The sequence below is a fragment of the Ochotona princeps genome, chromosome 32 (assembly GCF_030435755.1).
Source record: "Ochotona princeps isolate mOchPri1 chromosome 32, mOchPri1.hap1, whole genome shotgun sequence".
NCBI lineage: Eukaryota > Metazoa > Chordata > Mammalia > Lagomorpha > Ochotonidae > Ochotona > Ochotona princeps.
This window is the reverse complement of record NC_080863.1, coordinates 9,844,569-9,872,059: the sequence shown is the minus strand read 5'-3', so window position 1 is coordinate 9,872,059 and position 27,491 is coordinate 9,844,569. Positions and strand designations below refer to the sequence as shown.

Below are 27,491 nucleotides of genomic sequence, written 5' to 3'. Positions count from 1 at the left end.
CTTGCGCTGTAATGCATGCACAAATTGAAAGTTCAAGGCTAGACATCCTTGGAGCATGATAAATGGTGAATTGTGTCTGCCTCTTTCTGTAGATTAAGTTAGTCATTGATCCATTGCGAGAACAACAGGCAGGCGTCCTCCTAGCCTAGGCTGGCAATGTTGAAGGCAGAAAGGAACAGGTTTCTAGACTGAAACTCATTGAATTTGCAGGAGCACTGTGTTCTACTGGTGTCTGACCCCAGATAAGGTGTTCTTGGTACTCAACCACTTCCACAGCATAGAAGTTAATCTGCTGGGAAGAGCTATAGTCCCAAAATGTAAATAAACAATAAAAAAGAGGAGCAGGTGTGTGTCACAGGGGATTGAACCACCTTCACGGAGCTCTTCTTCCTGCCTCCATTTCCCATCAGACTCCCTGCTATTTCACCCCCTGGGAAGCAGAAGTTGATGGCTCAAGTGCTTGGGTCTTCATTTCCACTATGGGAGACCTGGACAGAGTTCCAAATTCCTGGCTGCGCCCTAGTCTTGACTCCAGCTACTGCGTTAAGTAACAGGCAGCAGCAAGATCTCAGCATGAGAAACAGAGCCAATGACAAAGCACAGGTGAATTTGTGAAAATGGAACAACCTTTCAACCAAAGCTGAGTGGCTTACAGGAAGTTGGTCATAAGTTCCTCACTTACATAGTTACTGCTCATATTAACACTCCTTCCCTATTATCTCCTCTCAGTGAAATAGACAAGGGTAGCAATTAAGCTCTGGGCATTGTCATATCTCTCTGCAACTATGAACTGTCTCTCCCCCCAGGAAGGGCAGTTTGGGCACAAAGGTCTAGGTGTGGTTCTCAAACACATGTAGATCTGGCATCCCACAAGCCTCACATCTTACCTGGGCTTCTTGATTCAGGTGGCCTGGCAGAAGAGCAACATAGCTGTATTTTTAATCTTATGTCGTATCCCAAAGTTTGAGAGTTTCTTGCCTACGTGTTCAGTGTTAGCTTATCACTGCAAAGGACTTTTCCATTAGAAACTCTAGGAGTATATGCAGAAGCATTGTTAGCAAAATGAGTGTGGTTTCATAAAGCAAACCAGTGGACTTAAAGGGAGAAATTCTGACTTTTCTGTGTTTCCTCTGGGGCTGGGACTGAAAGAACATGTATTAGTGATGTCCCTGATCCCTATTTCTGTTGGGGTTTTTTTAGCTGTGCCCCATAAAATAGGCCGCATCATTGATGGGAGTCCTGCAGATCGCTGTGCAAAACTCAAAGTGGGAGACCGGATCTTAGCCGTGAACGGCCAGTCTATCATCAGCATGCCTCACGCTGACATCGTGAAGCTCATCAAGGACGCAGGTCTTAGTGTCACCCTTCGCATCATTCCTCAGGAGGGTGAGTGCCTGAGGGGCTAGCTCGCTGGGTCGTGGGGTCCGCCTGGCTCCGGCAGGGTGGTGGCCAAAGCGCACGCGCAGTTGCAACCCGCATCCTGCTCACTCACGTTCGGTTTCATTCAGAAATCACATTGCGTGGCACCTGCAGCCTGTCCCGCGCCAGCCCCCAGACACTGAAATCTCCTGGGGACTGTTTTTAGGATCTCAGTAAACCACAATTCATTCAACAGAGAAGATGAAGTTACAGATCTGAGATAGGAAGGGGAAAGAGGGAGATAAAAACTGACTTGTGATAATAGTCTCTGGCGAAGCCTTCAAAATCAGATTGAGTTTGCAAAGCTTGAGGTTTCGTAGTATAAAGCAAGTTCATTTAGAACGTGCTGCACCTGCTAAGAATTCCCAGGTCCCACCTTGATGATTGAGTTTCTCTATGCAAGGACAACCTGCTGAGGCTTGATGACTACTGAGCGTCACAACTCACCACCAGACCCTCAGGGCACCGTGAAGTTATGAGTTTCAACTTTGCCACACCAGAGCCAGGACACAGTTGGGTCCGTTACTCACTTGCACCTGCTGGTAATAATCCTGGACCAATTCAATCCTGAAACTCGCCGGTGAGAGGATCATGGTGGTCCACATAGGAACTGGTGGGTGCGCTCCACTGGTAACCAGCCCCTGACTCCCTCTGAGGACTGTCTGGCATGCTGATCCCACAGAACTCCCGCGATCTAGCTTGCAATGGAAAATACTGGTTCCTACCTGGGATAGTGATGTCCTCTCAGGGCGACATCTGGTGATGTCTTCGAGACATCTTTGCTTGTCACGATTGGGGTGGACATGCTACTGGCCCAAGGATTCTGCTAAACATCCTTTACTGCACAAGACCATTCCCCTGACCCAAAAAGTCAGTGGTGCCAAGGTTAAGAGTCACTGACATAAAAACATTTGTGTGTGTGTCTTTGGTCTATGAGAAAAGAAGGGGTAAGAGTGGCCTCTAAGGGAATGCGAATCAATCTTAAAGTCTCCCCACAATGAAAGTGACCATGGGCTTTTGAACCTGTTATCTGTGGACAACAATGTGTATAAAATATTCCGTGAAGATTAAGTGTAGGCAGGATCTCTCACTACAAATCAGACTGGAAGTGCTCCTCAGCCTTGCCAGTCTGAAATGGGTTTCTTTGGCCATTATTCCAACACAGAGATTCTTTCTGTTGAAAACATTAGTGTTGTCAGGGATCGGGTGGGGAAACCAAGAAGTGATTTTCCTAAGGGAAAAACCTTTGTGAATCTTCCTGAATGAAGCGGTCATTTCTATGTTTTTCTGGATGGCTGTGCGGTACATAGGGCTGGCTATTTGACATTAAGACTGACAAGGGACAGACGAGGGACTGTCAGAGGCATTTCCTATTTTGGGGATTACTTCACGCTTTGAAAGACTTAAGAATTCTCATTTCAATCGAAAAGGAACAGCTAGACATGTTCATTCTGCGAACAGTGTGAGAGGAGTAGAACACACACATACATTTCAGGGTTTTTTTTTTCTTTTGTTTTGTTTTCTGCTTTATTTCTCGTGTGTTCTTGGGTGATCTTTTCTTCTACCCCAATGACAGGAGATTCGTTCACAACCTTGTTCAACAAGTTACAATTAATGAAAGAATGCTTGTTCTAGCAGTGGCACTAAAACTTGATACGTTTCACCTGCTACCTAAACAGAACTAACTATAGCCTTGCTCATACTAAGGGGGCAAGTCACCTCTTGTCAAATGTCAAGCCTAGTGACTGCATATGCCACTTTGGTTCCCTGTCACAGAGCTCAACAGCCCAGCCTCAGCACCAAGCTCCGAGAAACAGAGCCCCTCGGCCCAGCAGCACAGTCCCGTGGCCCAGCAGAGCCCTCTGGCCCAGCCAAGCCCAGCCATTCCCAACAGCCCTGTCGCCCAACCAGCTCCCCCTCAGCCACTACAGCTACAAGGACACGAAAACAGGTAAAGTTTCCTGTGGCTTTTCTCATTCATTCTAGGAGGGCAGGGAGGTGGGTAGAGGGAACATAGGAGGACAGAACAGGACACCAGCAGGGAAGGGTAGGACTTGGTAAAGTATAATGGTCCTAGGCACTGTTGCCTGAGCTTGAGTTATCTGCCCTTCATGGTTAGAGAGTCTTCCCTGGAGAAATGACAAGCCATTGCACATGAGCAAGGGTTTGCGAGCTCAGTAGCAAACTAGAAAGAGTCCAGGGAGAAGACGAAGAGGAGAGGGGGGAGTCCAAGCTTGCAATGAAGCCAGTGATAGTGGCAGGACCAACCGCTAAAGGGCTGTGTTGAAGATGGTGGTCTTTGTCTCAAGTGCAATAACAGTTTCTGTAGGGTTATTGTTTTTCTAAAGATTTTATTTCTTTGGAAGACAGAGTTACAGAGAGGGAGGGAGAGGGATACAAGAGCGATCTTCCCTCTCACTGTTTCACTCCCCAAATGGCTGCGGTGAGCCAGGCCAAAGCCAGGAGCCAGGAGCTTTTTCTGTCTCTCATGTCGGTTAGCAGGGAGCCGGGGTCCTATGTCTTCTTCCACTGCTTCCCCAGGTGCAGTAGTGGGAAGATGGATGGGAAATAAAGCAGCCGGTGGTTGAATCAACACCTATATGAAATGCAAGTTCTGCGAGCTGTGGCTTAACCCACTATGTGACAACACCAGCTCTCTCTGTAGGGTTTTAAGCTGAGGTCTGATATCACTAAATTTGCTTCTCAAGAAAATCTTCCAGTCCCACCCTGTAGGGAGCAGGCAGGAGGTGGCCAGAGTGATGCACAGTGAGCAGTGAGGAGGGGGCTGCAGAGGAGTGAGTGGAACAGGAGGAATAGGAGTTGTGAGTGGATGTGTAGGCATTCGTAAATGTCTCCATTTTTGTTGTCAGGTGAGGCAATGACCTTAGGTCTTTCTATCCGTAATCTAGCCAAGTTCGTTGTTGCATGTGTGAAGCTACAAATAGCCATCACGGGCATACACAGGAGATGCCCTGACCACTGCAGGCAAGGGACTGTCACATGAAAACAGCGCTTCCTGGTTTCTTGCTGCGATTAGTGAATGGATGGATGGATGATGGGTAGCCTCAGCTGGGTTGAGCCATTAAATACAAAAGATGAAAACAAGTTCCCATGTTGCCATCCCCCTCTCAGCAAGAGGAAAGTAGAATTCATGGGAACAAATCATTGAATACAAAACCCTCATCCTTCCTGCGACTCTAACATTTTCTGCCTTCCAAGGTGCCGAAGAAGCAGTCAGCCTCTGTGTGAACTGTCAGGACTTTCTGGGTTCATTGCTGTCACTACTGCAAAGCAAATATTTTTCCCTGTGCCACAGGTGGTCTTTCTGTAAATCCCCATTCACCTCCGATTTCCCTGTGTGCTCTCATTGAAAAGTAAATGTCTGGCTGTCTTCATCTGTTTGTGTCTTTTCATCCATACCAGGGAAGAGAAATATCCCACAAAGCACAGGTTGCAGAGGTGAAAATTGGACCATCTTGAAGCAAAGAAAGTCCTGGGTGCCTCAGTGATAACTCTAGATGTGCTGGCTTTTTTGGTGTTATTTCAAGTTGGAACTGGCGAGCCCCATGATGCACATTAACCACTTGAGTGCGCAAGTGGTTGCAGAGCCAACTTCAGACTCTGCTTCTGCACATTGGCATTGTAGGCTAATCTTGCAACAACCACAGTCCCCTCACATGACACATGCTTCTAACCTTGGGTGGGTAATTTCATCACTGGAGTGTGCTAGTCCCTAGAGGGAGGCAACAGTTGAGAGAGACCACTGTTGGATCCCATCTGCTGCTCACTCACTATAGGGATTCTTTATCCTTATCACAGAAGCAATTGGTCACTTGGGCTGTTGTTATTTTGCTGGCTACAGGATAAGGTACTTCCTTATCCTGTATATTGATATACTGACTTGATCAAATATTTTTAAAATATATTTCCAACATATTTACCCAGAGTTCTTAGCTGTTTAGCTTCAGTGCTATTAACAGCCTGGAAGTGCCCACTCCAAGGGTGCTTAATTAGCATTCAGGTTTTCTAGCTTAACATTTTGATTATTAGTAGTGACTCATTTGCAAATGAATGCAGAAATTCAATTATTGTGCAAATAACAGAACCTTTTTCCTAGCTGTATTTAAAGACAGTCAAGGCATCCAGGGAAAACTCTGCCTTTTGAGATGGAGCTAAAGATGTCTTCAAGACAGCTGAATCTCCAAGTGCACAGTAGGAAGTTCCTATCACTTCATTTGTGCAAGGAATGCCCACCTACATGTCATACTGAGTTAGTTCCCTTGTTGGGACAGGATGAAATACAAGACAATCTGTTTACAAATTTCTTTTCAGATCGTTAGAATAAGCAACACATTGTCCTGTCTTACTTATGCTTAGATTGGCTTCTATGATACCCTGCACACTTCTCCCCATCTCTCTCTCCTTCAACATCCTTGTCATGTGTGCTCAAAAAAGTCTAAAGGCGTTTTCACCTGAGCACAAGTTAGGTGCAATCTGTATTAGTACTTTTTCTGTTGCTGCGAGACAGTACTTGAGGTTTATTTAGCTCACGGTTTTGGAAGCTGGAAAATCCTAGCTTGAGCAGCCCCATTGGTTCTCAGTAGGGTTTCACAATGTGTGGTATCACAATGGAGACAATGCAGGTGGAAGAGCAAAACATGTTGGAGAGCTGTAGGCACGAGGCTTGCCCTTCTCGTAACCTCTCATCCGCAAAGGAACCCATGAGAGCTCCATTAATGACTACCAAGGTTCACATTCCCAGTAACCTCAACACCTTACACTAGCAGGTGTCTAGTAGACCTCACCTAGTAAAGATTCCACCATCTCTTAACCCCATCATACTGGGAATCCAGCCTCCAACACAGGAACCCCTGGGGACCAACCACAGCCGATCTTTTCCACTATACAAGGAAAAGCATTTGTCGAAAACAAACAAGAACCACTGCAGGAAGTTTCCTCAAGCTAAGTCTAAATAGTTTACCTTCCCCAGCAAGGACAACTGATACCTGACTGCTATCTAAAATAACAAAGTCAGTGGAAGAATATTGGAAAGTGATTTCTTTCACTTTGTACTTTGCATACTCAAGACTGGCAGTAAAAACTGAGCGTTCACATCCCCAGCAGTTTTTCTTCCCTCTGGAACTTTATCATACCGTGATAGAATATACAGCCATCAGGATTCCTTCTGTAAACCTGTGTAATAATGGAAGTAAGAGCTATAGAGTTACAGGGATGACCTTCCTTCGTAAGCCCAGGGGCTTTCAAAAACCTCATTTTTTAACTGAGTTTCTTAAGGAAGCGTCTCACACTTCCGTTTAAGCCATATACATTTTACCTGGTCAGTGTTAACACTTACTCAGAAGTGAGCACCACTCATAAAATATTAAACACATTTTCTTTATTGGAGAATTCTTAAGCGTGCAGCTCAATTTAAGATCCTAACACATGACACTGGTACGGAGTGATGTTGGAATGCCAATGTCCTGGTTGATGGCAGCCCTGATTTTCAACTGTTCCTGTTACCAATCACTTGTGTAACCTTCAGGAGAGTTTACATGTCTCCCTCTTTCTTGCAATCCCTCCTGACACCTATGATTGGATATGGAGCACACAGTGGGTATCTCATGCTGATACCATACAGCTCACAAACATAAAGGGACTATCCTTAAACTGGTGTAACATCTGTACAACCTAAGAACATATTTCTAGAGAAGAATCAACACACTCCAATAAATGTCACAGAGTCGGGTTTCTTTTGGTTATTGCATATATTTGCATAGTTAAGCACCATAGTCAAAGCATAGTTTAAATAACTCTCAGCATGCTCACTCGCAGTAGGTGTGGACAACTGAATTATGCAAGTCACAAAAGGCACATTGGCTGTTGCTGGGTTAGTTCACAAATGGGACCTAATCAAATGTTGATTAAAATAACCTCATTACTAACCCTCTTTCAAGAAGGCCCAGACAAACTCATCTGTCACCACACACTTTCAGTGGGTTTCATCAAATATTAGATTACACTAATGGCAATTGTTCAGGTGAGTGGGTTTTTTAAAAGACAATATTGCATACTCATCAACACACAGAAGAGAAACCCTCTGGTCAAAGCAGTAAAAATCCTACTGATTTAACCTGTTTTCCTACCAATTGTGAGCTAAATACTTTCTCAATTCCTCATATTCTCTGGAATTATTGAAATGAATGGATATGACAAAAATAAATTTTTAACTTACTTCTATTCCTGCTCATCCCATTTTCTTTTATCATGACCCTAGGCAAAGAACTCTAGAATTCAGGGCCTTCTAAAGAGGGGTGAGGATTTTTTTTCAATTTTCCTTCTTGGGAGCCCATCATAGTGGAGATGGATATTTTAGTTTCCCTTTTGGACTAAGAACTCAGCCAACTCTGAGAAATTTGCTTCACAAAAGAACATTACATTCATATTTTTGATCTCTATGTTGTATGCATCATTAATCTCTAGAAATAAGAGACCAACACTGGCCAGAAACATCCTTGCCTTCCCTTTTGCAGTGCTATCTCACACTAACGCTGAGAGGTACGATGCGGTGTTGAAAACGCTGTGATACGTTGCTGATCGTAGTCAATGAGCCAACGGCTTATTACTTAATTTGTAGCTGGTCCTTGCAATTTCCTGGCACTCCTCCTACCTCTGAAAAAAATATTTTTAAAGATTCAACTGAGCAGGTTAAAATAACTTCTAATTATATGTGCTTAAAGTAGGTCACAGAATCATGTTTTCATGAATATATGAATGGTCTGCCAAGGGCAGAGGAAGGGAGAGGGAGTGTTTGTGTGTGTAGGGAGGTGTGAGAGAGAGAGAGAGCTTGAAAGATCTGGATTATGCTAAGATAAATTAATATCTGGGAATTTGCAGTTTACACTTAGGTTTTTAACTCCCGGGTTTGCTGTGACTGTGCAGTTTTTAATTGCTTAAGTCAAAAAGGAATATCTGTAAGTCTTTTTTTCCCACAAAGTTCTAGCTGAACCTTCCTTTCTATCTTGATTTTCTGAGGAACGCAGTGAAAAATATTCAGTCTGGCTTTCGTGGGAGATTTAGAAATAATGCTGATCATTTGTTGAACCTTCTCCCAGTCTGGCTGAAATGGGACCACCCAGAGGAGCAGGCTTGTACAGCTGCTGTGGCTGGAGCACGCCTGGAGGCCATGCGATGGTTCTGGTCCCCTCGGAATGCTGTGGTACCCCAGCTAACCCCCGCTTCCTCTGTGTAGTTACAGGTCAGAAGTCAAAGCAAGGCAAGATGTGAAACCGGACATCCGACAGCCTCCATTCACAGACTACAGACAGCCTCCCCTGGACTACAGGCAACCCCCAGGAGGGGACTACCAACAGCCTCCACCCTTGGACTACAGGCAGCCTCCCTTACTGGATTACAGGCAGCATTCCCCAGACACAAGGCAATACCCACTGTCCGACTACAGGCAGCCCCAGGTACCTCCCCTGGCCATCACAGCCAGCCCCAAGGGATGAAATACAAGAGAAGGGTAGAAGAGGCATGAGGAAAAAGAAATCTTTCTGGGACAAAGGTCGAAGCTTTATCCCTAGTTCAGCTCTTGTCAGGGTAACGGCCACATGCTGAGAAGATGTGGGATAATTCAATGGATTTCTGAGTGAAATGGTACCAGCACTGCATCAATGGTGGGTTGAAATAATCCCTAGCTAATTCCCAGTACACTCCTTTTCAAAGCTCAGAAGTTTGTATCTGGAACGTCAGAGAGTGCTACTAATGGAGAAAACTTCACAGGTGCCAACAGTGGAGGTATCTTAGGTCTGTGATTACTTAGAACTTACCCCCCAGATGGTGGTAAAGGTCCAAGGCCCTGTGCAAAGGAGAAGGCTGTGTGAGGCTTCACCATCCAGACTGGACAACTGCAACAGCCACTAGGTTCCTAGCTGCTCCATGAATGGTGGGGTTCTAAATATTTCTTGATGTTTGATGCATGTTACGATGGCTTTCTTAACTTCCCTAAGCTTCAGTTTTCCAAGCCGAGGGACTTCTAGCAGGCCTGGATGGGGAGCCAACATTTGTTCAAAAGCTCTCCAGACCAGAGCTGGGTGTCTTGTGAGTTTCTGCTCTCCATTACCTAGTTGCCAAGCTATACATTGTCATTTCAACTTGCTGAGATGACAGCATGTGGCCTTTATCCCTAAAGATTTCCAAACAACGAAGATCAGCTAATCTTGGACAGGTTTGCACTTTAGGTAATAGAGAAATGGATTTAGTGCACTCTAACTGGCTAGTCAGTGGTCTGTGCAACTAGGAGATCCAGTCACTTCTAATAAATAAACCTTTTAATTTACACAAATATGTACATTGCACACACACAGAGACACAAATGATACACTTATTCACAGTTATGTCAGTCCTACCTGAGATAATTAATGTGAATACCGAATGAACCAAGTGACACAATAGTTTGATGACCGAGGAAACGGTGTTATGATCTGTTCAAACCTTTGGAATTTGGACTTGGCTCTGGATCACGTGTAAAATCAGATTGTATCACAGCATCATGTCATTTGGATCCCATGAACTATGAGAGAGAACACAGTGATAGAACACAGGCGCAGCTCCAACACTCAACCATTGTTTCTTTCATTTTCTCCCACCTCCCTTACCCCTAAAAGGATTTTGACTACTTCACTGTGGACATGGAGAAAGGAGCCAAAGGATTTGGATTCAGTATCCGTGGAGGAAGGGAATACAAGATGGATTTGTATGTGCTAAGATTGGCAGAAGATGGGCCAGCAATAAGGAATGGAAGGATGAGGGTAAGAACAATCTCTTTATAGAATTGCAAATGAAACCCCTATTTTGGGGTTAGAAGAGTACTGAACCAGGGCACACAACCTGGTACAGGCTGGCCTTCTTTCCATTTCCTGACCCAACAGTCCAAAGGTTTGGCCAAACACCATTTAATAATATTCTTTTTCTGGTTATAGATATCTAATTGATAAACTTCACTATGATGTTATTTTTCTAAAAAGCAACTTAACACAAAGAAATAATTTTTTTTAATGGAGAGATGGTTTAATGATTTTTCTATGGCTTGAACTGCATTTTCATTGACAAGGAAGCTTTTGAATGTTTTTCACTTAATGCATTTGATCCTATATTTGTTAGTCAAGAGCCTCTGTGTTTCTTTGAGAATATTTGCTTATACTTTGGACCTCAACATTGAATAGATACAGAATCAGGTGAAAAGACTCCTCCAATGCAGGTTGTCCTTAATAACTGTAGGCATTAAGACTTATTTTAAGAAGCAGAAAGAAGAGCCAATAGACAGATCACATATCTGTTGGTTTACTCCTTAAAATGCTCCCAACAGCTGGGTCTGGGTCATCCCAAAACCCGGAACCAAGAATTCAATTCAGGTCTCCCAGTTACTTAAACCACTACCAGTGCCTCCCATGGTCTGTTAGTAGAAAGCTGGAGTCAGGAGTCAGAGCTCAACACTGAATTGAGCATCCTTAGGTAGGCTCTGAACTACGAGCTAAAATGTCCACCCCAGGGCTTTTCCAGCTGGAGTGTTGACGTTGAGATGGTCAATATCATCGTTACATTGAGGTACATGATTACTGGGTAACCAATTCTTCTGAAGGAACAAAACAAAGCTTGATGTAGTGTGTCTAACTCTCTCTGCCTTGCTTTTTAAAACGGCAACTAGTAAGAACACAATAATTACTAGCTCTTGAAGTTATTACAAAAAAAAACCACTCAGGATTCTAGAACCTCCGATTGCTGTGCTGACCTCCGGTAACCACAAGTTCCTGGTGGTTGACTCATTTCTGCCGCCAAGCCTGCCACTTCTGTGCAACTCATTCCCAAATCAAGGAATCATCCACCACACAAAAAACAGAAAGAATGAAACTTGTATCTGAAGTTTTCCCTCCTCCACCCATGACTTTCTGACAAGGGAAAGGTATTCAAGTTGCAGTGCGTTCCCCAACCAGGGAAGGCTGACTCCCAAGAGCAATTGAGCCTTCTGTGGACCAACAGCAGCCTCTTCTTACACTACCGGGATATGGTTTTAGGATAAGCCTGCAAGTGGCTTCTTGGCTCCATAACTTCCTGGTAAACTGGATAAACATGTTGCAAAGCCAGAGTCCACAAGAGATTAAATAAAACGAAATTAATCTTTGCAGTACTGAGGTAATCAATACAGTACAATGACCCTAAATGAAATGACCAGAACCCTAGGAGACAAGAAGGGACCCCTCCTTGCCAAGGGGATAGCTCCTGTGGGTCTCAAACAAGGACCACGTATTTTACCAAGTGGTTTGAATGAGTCAGGAGAGTGCAGGTATGCAACACTTCCAAGCTAAGAAGTCTAGAGAAACATCTTTCGGTGAGATCACTGCTTCTCACAGGATTCAAGCCATGGCAGATTCTTAGTATGGCTACTGGCATCAGCATCACCTAGGTTCTACACAAACCAACTGAATGAAAACCCTAGGAGTGAGGTCATGAAGGGTTTTAAGAAGTGAAGTGCATGACCGGCACTGCAGTTAAGACTCCACTTAGGTGGTCTGCATTCTGTATGCGAGTACCTGGGTTCAAGTCCGGGTCTGCTTCCAACCCCCAGTTCCCTACTAATGATTACACTGGGAGGTAGCAGGTGATTCCACAGGTAGCTGGGGCCCTGAGATACCAAAACTGAGTTTCTGCCTCCTGATTTCAATCTGTCCCAGTCACAGCTGCTGCAGGTTTTTGAGTGGACTGTAGATGGATCATCTCTGTCCACTTATCTGTCTGTCTCTCCTCCTTTGGCTCTCAGCCTTGAAAATAAATAAAATTAGGCTTTAAATCTGCAGGGGATAAAAAAGACCTCCAAAAAAAAGGCAGTGCAAACTGAAATTGGAGAACAGGGAGGTGGAGGAAGCTGTTATGACGCAGGTAAAACACACCTCGGACATGTGTGGTTCAGGCTTTGTCTACTCCTCATCTGAGATGTCTGTCCTGCCTCAGTACTTTATCTGAGGTCCTTACATTCAGGTAAACAGAGATTTAGGGTTCGGAGGCAGGACCTCAGTCTCTTGAAAGATGATTTTTTTTCCCTCTGGCAGGTGATAAAATAAGTCCTCTACCTGCGCTTCACAAAGCAGTATTTTCACTTCTGGCCAAAGATTATGAAAACAGGTGCTATTTCGTCAATTTTCATGCTGCTTTGTAAAGCAATGTATTCTTTATGCATATAAGCTAGCCAAGAGGAATTATTACAGCTAGTCTTAGAGAACATGGGTTAATTTACTAGTTTCCCTTTAACTATACGCACACATACACACGTGTGTGTGTATATACACGTATGTGTGTGTATATTCATAGCACAAAATTCTCAAAGATAATTGACATGGGAAACACAGAAATTCCATGAATCAGACTGGTTGATTCTATCTGTGATAAAGTAAGGCTAGGAATTTGGCAGGGAGAGATGGAAGAGTTTCTTTCTTCTTGGGTGGAGATGGATTCTGTTTGAAAGTCAGATGCTCACAGTTTTCTCACACCTTGTGGTTCTTGTGGTACCAGTGGAGAGCTTGTCTCAAGGCCGGAAGGGACTACTTCATGATGTAAATAGTAAGGTGTTCATATGATCTTCTCTCAGAACTAGGTAATATTTTTCTACCTGCAAATCAGCAGTCGTTCTAATCCTAGCCCACAATCAATCCAGATCCTATTTTCCCATTTATTATCAAATTCAGTCATTTAAAGCTAATCTTTTTTTCCATTAGTGCTTTTCAATAGTGGACAATAATTTTTAATACACAGATGTGTTTACCTCATCAAGGGATAAGTATTGATGATTTGTTGTGTGATTTAACAGTTTGATCATTTTAAACCAATGCGTAAAATGGATAGTATCTAGATTTCCAACTTGAAAAGTTCACAATTTGTTTGGTTTGGAGCCATTTCAAGTTTTATTGTAAGTTGTACCCAACATTACAGGTGTGTGTGTGCTGTACAGCGATTTTTACATATCTAATAAGGTGGCTGTGGACTTCTTGCTAAAACTCCAGAGGAAAATACGTGAACCAGACATTCATGGCTATCACCAGAAACGAACTGGGGTGGACATTTGGACTAACAGTTAAGACAACTGTGTCCCCCATTGGACGGCCAGGGTTTGAGTTCTGCTCTGCTCCCAATTCCAGTTTCCTGGCAGACTGGAGTTGTTGAGTCCCTGTCCACCCAATTGGAAGACCTAGGTTGAATTCTTTCACGTGCTCTCATTAGTTCTCTCTCTCACTGTCTTTCTCTACCTCTCAAATAACAATAAATGAGTAAGATCAAAACCAAAAACTATCACCAAGTTTTTCACAACCATTGAGACAAGCAGTCACACTTCTCTTTGTTAATTGATTCTACCACTGGCATTAAAGAGTGTTCCAAAAAAGCTTTTTTGAACACCCCATGTATGGATTTATGAACAAACTATGCATGGATTTCAAAATTTAAAAGATATATGTCTCTCACAACTGTATCATTTAGCTTTGGAAACTTTATGAACTTTACACAAATGAATCATACTGTTCCTCTTGTGGCTTGCTTTTCTTAAACTTTATGCTCATGAACTTCGTCCAAGTTGGTGCATAAAACTACAGATGCTTTCCTTTTCACTGCATTTCCCTTCAAATTCTCATTCTAGTAGGTAAAAAATGACATATCACTTAGGTTTAAATTTGCATTTCTTGATTACAAAAGATGTTCAAGTTGTCTTAAGTTTTTTGGGTGTTCATTCTTCCATTCTAAATTTTTAAAATTCTATTAAGTATCTTCTCCCCATTTTCTGATAAATGTTTCTTCATTCTATATTGATTTGGGGAGTTCTTGTATGTTCTTGTTTATTGTTTTTTGTCAATCAAGGTGATCCCACATGAGGCCCCATTTTATGTGTTGTGGTTGTACCTCATTTGTGGTATTGCTTGATATAAAGGTCTTCACTTTACTATAATTGACTTCTCCTATAATTTCTACTTTCTGCACGTGATCTAGAAAAAAAATCTCTCCATACAGTTTTAAACATCTCCTCTTAATCAATTTTCTACTTTTACTTTTTTTAAGCCTTTAGTGACCCAGAATTGATTTCTCTGTATGCTACAAGGTTTAAATCCAATTTCAGTTTTTCCATATGGATAACCACATGTCACAGCATCCTGTGATGAATATTATTTCATTTCCTCCCAATATGCAATGACAACCCTGTGATTAATACAATCCCTAAAAGTGTGATGGTCTATTCCTGGATCTTTTTACGGATCTACTGGTTTACCTGCTCACCCCTGCCTCAGTGCCATACTCATCGGCTCTCTACTGAGTGTTGAAATCCGATGGGAAAACAGCTCCATCCTCCCTAGGCACACATCTCAATTCTGAAAGTTTTGCATGCTATCGGTCCTAGGCCCTGAAATAGAAATTTTGGAATCTGCCTGTCAAGTTTCTCAAAAATTTTTCTCAGAGTTTTTATTGGAATTGCTTGGAATCTATATATAAATATGGGAAAGATTTCATCTTTATGATATTGAGTCTATCTATAAAACATGATGTCATCCGCTCTCTCATTTTTTTCATAAAAGTGTTTAAATAACATTTTTACAGGATTTTTTGGGGGGTGGGGGGATAACAGACCTGGCAATATTTTGTAAGATTAACTCTCAGGAACTTTGGATGTTTTGTTTTTATTGCAGTCTTTTTGCCTCCAGTTTTCAAGAGCAGTTTTAGATTCACAGCAAATTAAGAAGGTGCAGACTCTGTGTTTGTACTCCTGGTCCATCCGTGCACAGCCTCTGCTGGCACCAGCACTGCTCAGAATGGCATATTTGTACACACAGTTGATGAACCTCCCTTGATCTGTCATTGCCACCTAACGTCTTCAGTTCACTCTTGCTGTTGTACTCTAGTGAGTTTGCACACTTGTAGAATAGTGTGAATCTCCTGTTACAGTGCCATGCTATAGGGTATTTCCAGCATCTAAAACCCTGTGATCTACCTTGCGTGCCTCTCTCCCCTTAAGCCCTGGAATCCACTGATCTTTCTGTTATCTATGTCGTTTTGTCATACAGTGGTTGGAATCTCCAGTACATAACCACTACAGATGAGCTTCTTTCACTTAGCCACACACATTTAGCATTCCTCTGTGTCCTCTTGTAGCCTGAAAACTCAATTCTTCTTAGGGCTTAAATAGTCCATTGTAGATTTTTAAAAGGTACCTTAATATTCCTTTGTGATTAAAAAAAGAAATAGCGGGCCCGGCGGCGTGGCCTAGCGGCTAAAGTCCTCGCCTTGAAAGCCCCGGGATCCCATATGGGCGCCGGTTCTAATCCCGGCAGCTCCACTTCCCATCCAGCTCCCTGCTTGTGGCCTGGGAAAGCAGTCGAGGACGGCCCAATGCATTGGGACCCTGCACCCGCGTGGGAGACCTGGAAGAGGTTCCAGGTCCCGGCTTCAGATCAGCGCGTACCGGCCCGTTGTGGCTCACTTGGGGAGTGAAACATCGGACGGAAGATCTTCCTCTCTGTCTCTCCTCCTCTCTGTATACCTGGCTTTCCAATAAACAATAAAATCTTTAAAAAAAAAAAAAAAAGAAAAGAAATAGCATTTGCTTTTCGGCAAATATTTTTCCATTATTTACATACACTACAGTGTATTTATCCATTCACCCACCAAAGGACATCTTGATTACTTCCAAGATTCGGGAATTCTAAACGAAACTGCTGCAAGTATCTACGTGAAATGCAATTACTGGGTGGTATAGTCTGAGAATCTTCAGTTTTACAAGTTTATCTTTCAAGGTGACTGTGGCATTTTTGCATTCCCAGCAACAATCAATGTTGATGGAAGTTCCTGTGGTAATGCATCTTCGGTACCATCTGGTGTCCTCGGGACCGTGTATTTTGCCCATTTCCGTGGGTGTGTGGTGGTATCAGCTCGTTGTTTCAGCTTGCATTTCCTTGATGTGATGCAGAGCATCTTTGGACGTCCATCTTTATCAGCTACATTTTTTTTTTCAGTGAGATTCTGTGAAAATGGCTGAGTTCCTTCGTGTCAAGAGTTAAGAGTTTTTTTGAAGTAATTGTTCCTTGAAGGATATGCACATTGCAAAACTTTTTCTCCCAGTGTGCAGTTTGTTTTTATTTTCTAGGCTGTGTATTTTGCAGGACAGATTTTTAATGTTGATGGAATCCAATTTATCAGGTTTTTTTTTTGCGTGAACTCTGCCCTTTGACATCATAGTAACAAGTCATGGCTAGTGAAAAAATTATCTAGATATTCTATTTTGCCTTGTAGGAGTTTCACAGCTTTGTATTTTACATTTTGGTCTGTATTTTTGAGTGGATTTTTGAGGAAAGTGTAAGTTTGCCTCTTTTGTGTTTTCTGCATGTAGATGCTCAGTTGCTTCACCACCATTTATGGGAAGAATTGTATGTTCTTCACTGTACTGCATTTGTTCCTTTGTCAAATATTAGATGACAGTACTTATGTTGGTCTGTTTCTGAGCTCTGAATTCTATTCCATTGACCTGATTGTCTATCATTTCATCGGTACCTGCCTGTCTTTATCACTGTGACTTTATCGTTAGCTTGGAAGTCCTCCAGTTTTGTTCTTTTGGATATACTATTTTAACCTTATTTCAAATTGACTGAAAATAAATATATAATTGATTTTTATATTGGTCAGGCAGAGCATGTAAAATTAGAAAAGTTGCATAATTTATCTGTAGTTATCTCTGAACTGTCAGCCTAATAGTCATTTTTCTATAAGCAATGAGATTTCTGTTGTTTCCTTTGAAGGTTTTTTTTTTAAATTTGCTTACTTTCTGTATGCAACTGAATACATGTGGTTAACACAGCACTCTTGTTTTATTTCTAATGTTTCAAGCTTCATTTATTTGTGAGGCATTGAGGGGTGGGGAAGAGAATTATCCTCTGAACACTTGAAATGAAGCCGTGTAGTGCTCAGTCAGTATGTTGCTCCCTAGAGCAAACAACCATAATATTTAGCCACGGTATACAGGATGCCAAAGTAAGATGCCAGGGGGTGCCAAGCCCAGCAGCATTAAATTTTTACATACAGCAAAGTCAAAAGTCTAGCCAGAGTTTTCTCAGCATGCACATCAGTGAGGTGTCTTAGTGGAATCCTGCCTTGACTTCCACTGGGTTCAGGTTGCTTTCTGGACCATGTATGTGCAGGCCTGTCCAGCTGGAGGAAGAACCTGAATGTGGGGAGATGCCATCTTCACATTTTGCTCACGTCCCACCATGGGTGTGGAAGGGCATGACACAGAGGTCTCGGCATAGCACGCCCTTGGGCCCAAAGAAACTAAAGAGAAATGAAACCCTTTGGTAACAAGAGTCACACCAAGAAAATGTGCCAGAGGGAGACGGTGGGACAAAAACAGTCATTTAGACCTACCAGAGGTTCCATCTCCACCTGAAGACTCTTCTCGCAAGGCTGGGGTGATGATCCAAGTTGTTACATTTCTGCCACCCGAGTGAGACATCTGGATTTATTTATTAGCTCTCAGCGCTGGCCCAGCTCAGCCCTAAACATTGCAGGCATTAGGGAAGTGAAAGTGAACCAGATGATGAGAAAGATGGGGGCTTTCTCTCTCTCTCTCTCTCTCTCTCTCTCTCTCTCTCTCTCTCTCTCTCTCCCTCTCTCTCTCTCTCTTCTCTATTTCTCTCTCTCCTCTATTTCTCCTTTCAAACAAATAAAGAAAAAGAAATATCTAAAGAAATAGATATGTAGCAGTAAAAAGAGCAAGAGCCTAAGGAACTAACATTCAAATACTGCCTCATCAACCCAGTGGCTGTTTGCCATGACCTTGGACGCATTGCTTTGTCAAGAACTCACAGCTAAGTTTTTAAAATATCCTTTCAGATGGCAGAAAGACAGAAGGATGCGATGCACTGGTTCACTCCTCAAATGCCTGCAACGGCCAGTCTTGGAATTCGATTTAGGACTCTGGTGTGCATGTAACAAAGACCCAGATACTTTAACCGGTGTTTGCTCTTAAGGTTTGCATTGGCAAGAAGTTGGAATTAGTACCCACAGGAGGGTACGGAATCTGGCCACTGTGATTTGGGACACAGGTGGCTAAGCCAGTGTGCCTACCGCATGGCTATTGTTTCATCTTAACCAATACCAGGCCTCCTCTGGGTAACGGCACCAGAAAGAAACTATTTCCTAGCCAGCATGACCAATTGAGTCCTCCATAGTAATTCCTTGAATGACAGATGACTGCTCTCAATAATCCCAACAGGCAGCCTCTGTCTCTGACCCTCAACAGAGTGTTCGTATGTGTTACTCCCACTTCCGAAATGGTTCATCCCTCTCTCCTCTTCACCTGGATAACTCCTCACCCTTCACATCCCAACTGAAGCCGACTCTCCTCGGAGATGGCCTCCTTCTCCACACTCCCAGGAAGGTTACATTCACCTGTGGTTGACTGGCCTTGAAGAGGCTCTTTTCCTCCACAGTGCATGTCAGCCGTAATTACTGTCTCCCCTGGAGCTGCATTGCTCTGGGCTCCCCACTGCACCCCATGGTGGATGCTCAGTACAACTCTGTTGCTATTACGGGTATTTTGTGATTCAGATTTCAGCTCTGCTCCCAATTGCAGCTTCCTTGGAAGCAGTTGACGTAATGGCTCAAGTGCTTGTCACCTTGTGGGAGACCATATTCAGTTTCTGGCTTTAGCCAGACCCATATCTAGCTGTTTAAACATTTGCAAGATGAACCAAAAAATGTGGATCTTTTCTCTCTCTCTCTATCTATCTATCTCTCTCAAATACATAGGAAAAAATATTTTAATTAATTGCTAAAAGACCATGTGAACAGACTCCCACAACATACGGAACACTGTTTGCAGAACTAGAAATTAGCTAGTAATGCTTAGTACATAGTCACAAACACACCTGATGAACCAGGGCATGAGGTCCTGTGGATAACAGAATGTATGAAAAGATGTGGCGAATTCAGTCCAAGTCACAGCTGTTTTTATAAGCAACACCCGTTAGGGGATGCACTTAATTATTACAGATTTTGCATTGTCAGGAATGCAGCGCACATAAAACCTTATGGTGTCTTTAAAAATGCCTTAAATCTAAACTCTGACATTTCAGAACTTGTGTTCCTCATCAATGAACTAACTCCCTTTCACCAAAGTGAGCGCCAGAGGAAGAATGAAAATAAAGGTAAATCAGGTCGAGAATAAGGTGAAGAATTGAAAAGCACAGAATAGAAGTCAACATTTGACCTAACGGGTAAGACACCTGTACCCCACAGCGGAGTGCTGGGTTCAATTCCTACCTCCAGCTACTAATTCCAGCTTCCTGCCAATGCAGACCCTGCGAAGGCAGCAGTGACGACTCAAGTAGTTGGGTTTCTGCCACCCACCTGGAAGACTCGGGCGTTTGAAGAATGAGCAAAATCGATGGATGTAGTCTCCTTGTCTCCTCTCATTCAGCTGCTTAGATAAAATTTATTTTTAAATAAAATTTGTAAAAGCACAAGTGATACAAAATATGATGGGAAGCTGTGACAGGTGTGTAAAAGCCTATGGAAGAAAGGTACCCAAAAGAGCATAGTAGCTGGGTCAATGCACAGGATAATCTGAAAAGGCACAGTTAGCAGGTGCTTAAGAGAGAAATAAAGTAGCCTGACTGAGAAATTCAAGCAGCAGCATAGTCCCAGGTAAAAGGTTTCCCAAGCCCTGCCGGGCAAGGCTCATCCATGTATTATCTTTGGTGCCTAGACTCCGCCCACTGGGCACAGTGTACCGCGCTTCCCTGTACCTTGTCCTGCCTTTGCAACACCCTCCAGCCATGTCTCTGCAACTGTCCTTTCCCACAAGGAAGATTATTCTCAGAGTATTTGGGGACCTGCCCCATGTCCCCAAGTAAAGTTTCTAGGAAATATCAAACCCATTGTCTGAATCTGACTTACAAAGGCTGTGTTCAAGGAGTTACTTACAGGGTGAAGGACAGCATTGCATCCATTACAGAGAGCACGCTGGGGAGCTTGGGGTGAGATTCCATTGCGGATTATGCATGGTTCATTGTGCCAGCAAAGGGAGGGCTCCCTGCCTCTCCCTCCTTCTATTGGACACCCAACTTTGAACTAGCTCAGAAAAGGTTTCCCATGAGGGTTCCTAAAAGCTTGGGGAAGAATTCAAAGAGTGAGTGTTCAGTAGCATCTTGGCATGAAAAGGCATACCAGATACTGACTGAATCACAAGGGTGATTCTTGGCATTTTCAGTGTTCTTGGAAATTTCCTCGCCTGTGGACACAACGAGAAAGACTAGCATCCGCTGCTGTGCTCTGAAAAGCACCTTTTATCTTCCTCTTCCATGAGGGGAGAAAGTAGTTTCCCCTTTGATATTAAGCCCCTATGTCTTTGTTTTGATCTGAGAATAAGTTAAGACACCTCCGTTTTCCGTGTTCCCAAGCAGTGTTTCTGCAACTAGCCTTCTGCTTAAGATTCTTGGTCATTCTGACTCTCTTTCCCACCTAACACTCTTCCAGGGAGCAGCAGGGGTCATCAGTGTCCCTGGTTCATCTCCACTTCTCTATTTTAATTGCAAAGTGAATGCAAAATGCACCTCAATCCAGTCTGCATGTGATTTTGCTTACATGGCAGGGCAGTCAGAAGAGAGGACTCTGTGAGTCCTATTCTTCCGTTTGAATGGACAATGTGATGTTTTATAGTATAAATCCCTTAGGACGTGATTTAAAAAAAAGGATTTTTTTTCTTGAAAGGGAAATTTACAGAGAAGAAAAAACAAAGAGAGAAAGAATTTCCACGTACCTGTTCACTCTCCAAATGGCCACAACGGTCAGAGTTGAGCTGATCTGAAACCAGGATCTAGGAACCTCCTTGGGTCTCCCACGTGGGTATAGAGGCCCAGGGACTGAAACCAGGCCACAAGCAGGGAGCTGAATCAGAATTGGAGGAGCCAGACATGAACCGGCGCCCACGTAGCATACTAGCCCTTGCAGCTGGAAGATTAGCCTATTGAGCCACTGAACCAGCCCCTAGCAGATAATTAAATCTAGCTAAACAAATTCATTATCTTCCATAGTTAGCATTCTGTTGGGAGAGCACTTAACATCCACTCTTTGTTTTTGAGACTATGTTATACTATAATAATAAGAATAATAATAATAATACAGTCACCTGGCTATACAGCAGATCTCTTGAGTAGATCCCTCCGGTCCAACTATAACTATGGATACTTTGACCAACATCTTCCCTAACCTCCTACTCCCTCTCACCCAGTCTCTTGCAATCAGCATTCTACCCTCAATTTCTATAAGATGAACTATTTTTAGATTCTATAGAAAACCTTGTCATTTTTAACCATTTGAATGAATCTAGTTACTCTGGTCTCTGTTTTTAAAAAGGATATTGGTTGATTTGAAATACAGTGTTTGGAGTGGAGGAGTGGAAAAAGAGAGAGATCTTCCATCTGCTGGTTTGCTCTCCCAGTGACCACATTGGAAAAGGACTGAGCTAGGAGCTAGGAACTCCATCCAGATCTTCCACACGGGATGCAGGGGCCCAACCACCTGGGCTGCTATCCATTTCTTTGCCAGGCACATTAGCAGGGAGCTGCTGTGAGCCGTGCTCTTGTGGGTTGCTGGCTTTGGAGAAGGTGGACTAGCCCACTGCACCACAATGCCTGTCCCTTCTGTATCCTTATGTATGAGTCTTGGCCCACACTGATGTTTCTTCTTGGAAGTACCCAGGAATGTGATCCTCTCAAATCACCTCCCCTTCCTTTGCTGTGACTCCCTTTTAACACCAGCTAAGATGAGAGCTTTATCCCTGCCTTCGTGTCCAGTTCCTGCACAGATCAACTTGACAGGACACTGGTTTTTCAGTACCTACCGTTCTGTGCTGGGATTCCTCACCTCTGTCTGATCCCATGTGAAACAGCACAGTCCCCAAGAAAGGTTCACTTCTTGTTTTTGACCAAGACAGAGACAGTAAGGATACGAACTGACGTTACAGCTACATGCTTAAATAGAATCTAAATCTGAATTTCTCACTACCTGTTGGGTGTCTTGAGATCTAAGCAACTTCAAATTTGCAAAAGTATATCAGCGAATCCTTTGAAGTGATTTTCCAATATTCTGCTTCATATTGGGTGCATGTGTCCCTGTTGCTTTCCATCCTTGTCAACATTTGCTATAAAATTGACATCCAATTTTTGCAAGTAGGGTAGCACATCATGGTGATTTTTAATTTTCTCCCTGATACCTGAGGGAACACTTGGAAAAGAGAACATTATTCTCTTTTGAAACGCATGTTGATGGTTCTTACTCACTTTTTCATTGTTGCCATGATATTCTCATTGATTTGGTGCGTGCTGTATACTAACATTGTGTGAATGAAATCTGTTGTTCTCCGAACTTTTGGCAGTTGTTGCTGCTCTCTCTTTGATCTCTTTTGTGGAAATCAAGTTCCTAAAGTTTCGTGTGATCGAATACAACAAAATAGTCTTTGCTGTTCATCCTGTTCTACTTGGTTTAAGAAGTTCTTTCTTATAGCTTTATCTTTTCTACAAGTTTTAAAGTTGGACCTCTCACGCTTGAATGCATAACTGATTTTGTCTATGGTATGAGGTCGAGATGTGTGGCAAAAATGTCCAACCACAGCGGCTGGTTTATTCCAGCATTTGGTAAACTTAAAGTGGAAGTATGGATAGACTGATGTGCAATATTATGTCATAATCATCTCTGTATCCTCCATTCTCTTAGCACACTTGTCTCCTAGTGGCTACTTGGGAAGGTTTATGAATTGGCACGAATGCCAGAACATCATGGTCTTCAGACACCTCACAAGGCCCCTCTCCTGACACTGAACTTCTGACCACCCTTGAAAAATAACATTGGGAGGGCCCAGCGCGATAGCCTAGTGGCTAAAGTCCTCGCCTTGCAATGTCAGGATCCCACACAAGCGCCAGTTCTAATCCCAGCAGCTCCACTTCCCATCCAGTTCCCTGCTTGTGGCCTGGAAAAGCAGTTCAGGACAGCCCAAAGCCTTGGGACCCTGCACCAGCATGGAAGACCCGGAAGAGGATTTGGGCTCCTGGCTTCAGATCGGTGCAGCTCCAGCCGTCACGGCCACTTGGAGAGTGGATCAACAGATGCAAGATGTTCCTCTCTGACTCTTCTCCTCTCTGTATGTCTGACTTTCCAATAAAACAAAAATAAGTCTTAAAACAAGAATCACATTGGGAGCACAGAAACTTCTTTCTCCATCTGGCTGGGCAGTGTCCCCTGCTCACCCATCATCCTCTTAAGAGGTTTCTCAGAACCTATTCCATGTTCCATCTGCAGCAAACATGCACAGAGACCAGGAGCTCTGAAAACAGTAAAAACCATCACTAATGACCAACAGTAGCTTATCACTGTGCCTTCCCCAGAGGAAGTCAGATCTGTGCCTCCAGAGGGTACAACCACAGTTCATGTCCCAATGACCCAATGTGTCTCAGACATCACAAATCAGGGCAAAGTGTCTGTTGTGGTTTTGTTTCCAATTTCCTTACTCATCCAACTGCTGGTAAAATGAAGATCCCAGAAGAATCACTTTGCTTTGCAAATATCTGATAGCACCCAATATGAGGGTAAAGTTCTCTTCCGCATCACATAAGCATGAGAGGGAAATATTTCCACACACAGCCTATATACCTGCCCTGTGTATTTTTCTGCATGCTTCCAATTTTAAGCAATGGAACATGTATTTATTCATTCTTTACCGGAATAGGCATTTCTAGGCTGTGCAGAGAAACACTTCTTGATGCGCTGCGGGTGACAGAGTAGCAGAAAGAAAAAACAAATCACCTGGGGTTGGGCTGGTTCCAGCTTCATCACTTCCTAGCTGACAGCCTACAGTGAAAACAGTACATATCCACCATGTGGAATACTGATAAGAATTAGCTACAGGAATGAAAGAAAGTACATAGTGTTGTCTCCTGCGTTCTAGGCGATCGAGAGATGATTAGTGGGATGATGGTGATGAAAACAAGATGAAGGGAAAAGATGTCGGAGTAGAATGAAATGAGCCAACCATTCCATCTGCTCTGTAAATGGACACTTTACAGATCAGAAAAAAACATACACTGACATAAGACCTGTATCCTATTTTGAACCAAAAATATGAAACATAATCTAACAAGTAAATGAATCCAAGAGCATAAGGAATCTAATATTAGAAATGGGAATCATTCTAGAATGTGTGAGACGTGCAGTCCCCGGTAACTAAAAGACAAGCCTTACGATGCGAAGGATCACTTCTGTTCTGGCAAGGTTCCATAGTGGGGGTGAGATCTGAATGGGATCTTGGTGGATCTTTATCAGGTGGATAGCGGGGAAAAAAGGAGAAATTGCAGATAGCAAAAGTGTCATACAACAAGACCAGAGGAGAAAAACCTCATCTTCCAGGAGCGTGTTTGTCATGAGGAAAGGTTACAGATAATCTACCGGACTTCCGGAAATCCCTGGGGTAGAAAAGGAAGCAGGGAAATGAGGTGGGAGTGAAGTTAGCAGGAGCCAGCGTGCTGCTTCCCACACACACACACACACACACACATTTCTGATAAAGCACTCGGCTTGCGTGGATTATCTATTGCCTTTTTTCCAGTAAAAGTTCATTTGAAAAAAGACTTCCCACTGCTAATGAATGTTTGAGACAATAAAAACAACATATCATTGGCCCTTGCCTTGTGTTTTGTAACTAATCTGAGTGCTCCTTTTGGCAATCCCCATAATGATTTGCTTTGGCTATTCATCATGCAAAATTCTTTGAAACCTATCTAACATAAGAATGAATGATGTTATAAGATGTTACTTGGGTCTGGGACCAAACTGTACATAATTTTCTGTATATTTTTGGAGGCATAATATATATTTTCTTGCTTTGCGCAGTGTTATTTTTTGAGGTGTATTGATGAAAAGTTGTATGTCTTAAAAGTGCACATTGTGGGTCCTTGATGTAAATATACCTTGCGAAACAATTCTTACAATCAAACTAACACATCCGTTCTCTGGAATAGTTACCATTCTGTTTGTGAAGGGAGTAGAACATTTAAGACATATTCTGAAAATGGTTGAGTTCAGAAATGAATGCATCCACTCCTGGGCTTTCTTTGATGGGAGACTTTTTATCACTGATACACCCACATTTATTACTGCTCTGTTTAAAGACCCTGTTACTGCAGGACTCAATCTTGCTAAAGTGCCCAGGAACTTTAAAAAGGTTATTCGCATGTAGTTCATAATAATCTGTAACATTCTGCATTATTGTGTGCTATTATAATGTCTCCGTTTGCATCTCTGGTCTTACTTGAGTCTTCTCTCTTTTTTTCTAAGACTAGTTAAGGTTTTGTCAATTTTGTGTATTTTTTGGAGAAACAGCTTTTCCTTTCACTGATTTTGTATTCTTTTCTACTCCTTATTTCATTTATTTCTACCTTCAGTGTTATTCTTTCTTCCCTTTTACTGATTGTGAACTTGATTTATTCTTATTTTTCTAGTTCCTTGAGGTACAGTGGTAATTGAGATATTTCTGCTGTAGTGCTTTTGTTTTGTTTTGTCTTGTTTAGGTAGGAGTAAATTGCTAAACATTCCTTCTTAGTACTGCTTTAGCTATATTCTATAGGTGTTGCTATGTTTTGTTTCCATTTTCATGTGTTTGAGGAATATTTAATATTTCTTCCTTAAATTATTCTTTCATTCATATAGAATAAGTGGTTAAATCCTCGTGTATTTCATGTGGTTCCCCATGTGATTAACCAATTGAATAGGTTTGCAGTTATTTAAACTGCCAGTTGAGACGCCTGTATCGCACGTTGAGGTGCCTTGGTGGATTCCCAGCTCTGGCTCCCCTCTCCGGCTTCCTGCAGCTGCAGATCCTGGAGACAATTCCAGTGGTTCAACTGAATGAGTTCTACCATCTCTGTGGGATAGCTGGATGGCACATCTGACTCCTGGCTCTGGCCTCAACACAGTTCTAGCTGTGGGCATTCGTGGGGGGTGGGGGATGTGACCAGCAGGTCTTTGATAAGATTTCTGATTTTTTTTAATACTATGTTAAGAGTTCTTTTGTGACCCGTGGAATGTTCCATAGGATGTTGAGAAAAAAAAAAAATTGTGTTTTCTGTAGCTGCTGGACAGAATGTTCTGTTGATAACTGCTGCTTTCTTTGATGATCTCTATCTAAATGATATGTCCATTGCTGAAAATCAGCTGTTAAATTTCACTTTTATAATGGTGTGGAGTCTATAATTCCCTTTAAATCTATTATTTGTTTTAAATATGTGTGTGTTTATAAGTGTTACTTCCTCTTGCTGAATTGATCCCTTTATTCTTATAAAATGTTTACGGTTTTCAATTTCACATTTATTTTGCCTGTTAGAAGTATGGCTACTTCTGATTTCTTGTGATCTCCATTTGCATAGAATATTTTTCATTTTCTTTTTTTTAATAGTTATTTTATTTTTACTTGAGGATCAGAGTTAGAAGGAAGAAAACACAGAGAGAGAAAGGGAGAGAGGAAGAGATCTTCCATCTACTCATTTACTCCCTAAATGGCCACAATGACCAAAGCTAAGCTGATTCAAACCCAGAAGCCAAGAGCCTCTTCTGGGTCACCCTCATACGTGCAGGGTCCCAAGGACATGGGCCATTCTCCACTGCTTTCCCGGGTCATAAGCAGGGAACTAGATGGGAACTGAAGCAGCCAGGTCACAAACCAACACCCATACAGGATGCCAACACCACAGGCTGAAGGTTAACTTGCCATAGTGCCAGCCCCATCTTTTTTTACCTTAGAAATGAAATGAGCTTCTTATCAAAGCATATAGTTGGACCTTTCTTATAAGTTAAGTATTCTATGTCACTTATTTGAAAGCTGTAACATTTAAGATAATTATTGATAGGTAAGATCATACTACTACTACTGTTTAGATTTTGTTTTCTAGGTTTGTTGTAATTTGTTTCATTTTTCTCTGTGATCTGCTTCTGTAGTT

At 42.6% G+C, this 27,491-nt stretch overlaps 1 protein-coding gene across 1 annotated transcript in view; it reads left to right on the top strand.

Annotated features, from left to right (window-relative positions):
* The window catches only part of MAGI2 (membrane associated guanylate kinase, WW and PDZ domain containing 2), a 902,006-nt gene that overhangs the window by 822,007 nt on the left and 52,508 nt on the right, over window positions 1-27,491 (top strand). The window contains exons 16-19 of the mRNA XM_058657499.1: window positions 1,201-1,386; window positions 3,196-3,370; window positions 8,672-8,891; window positions 10,089-10,232. Of these exons, the coding sequence (XP_058513482.1) occupies window positions 1,201-1,386; window positions 3,196-3,370; window positions 8,672-8,891; window positions 10,089-10,232 (725 nt within the window). The remainder of the gene's footprint in view (window positions 1-1,200; window positions 1,387-3,195; window positions 3,371-8,671; window positions 8,892-10,088; window positions 10,233-27,491) is intronic.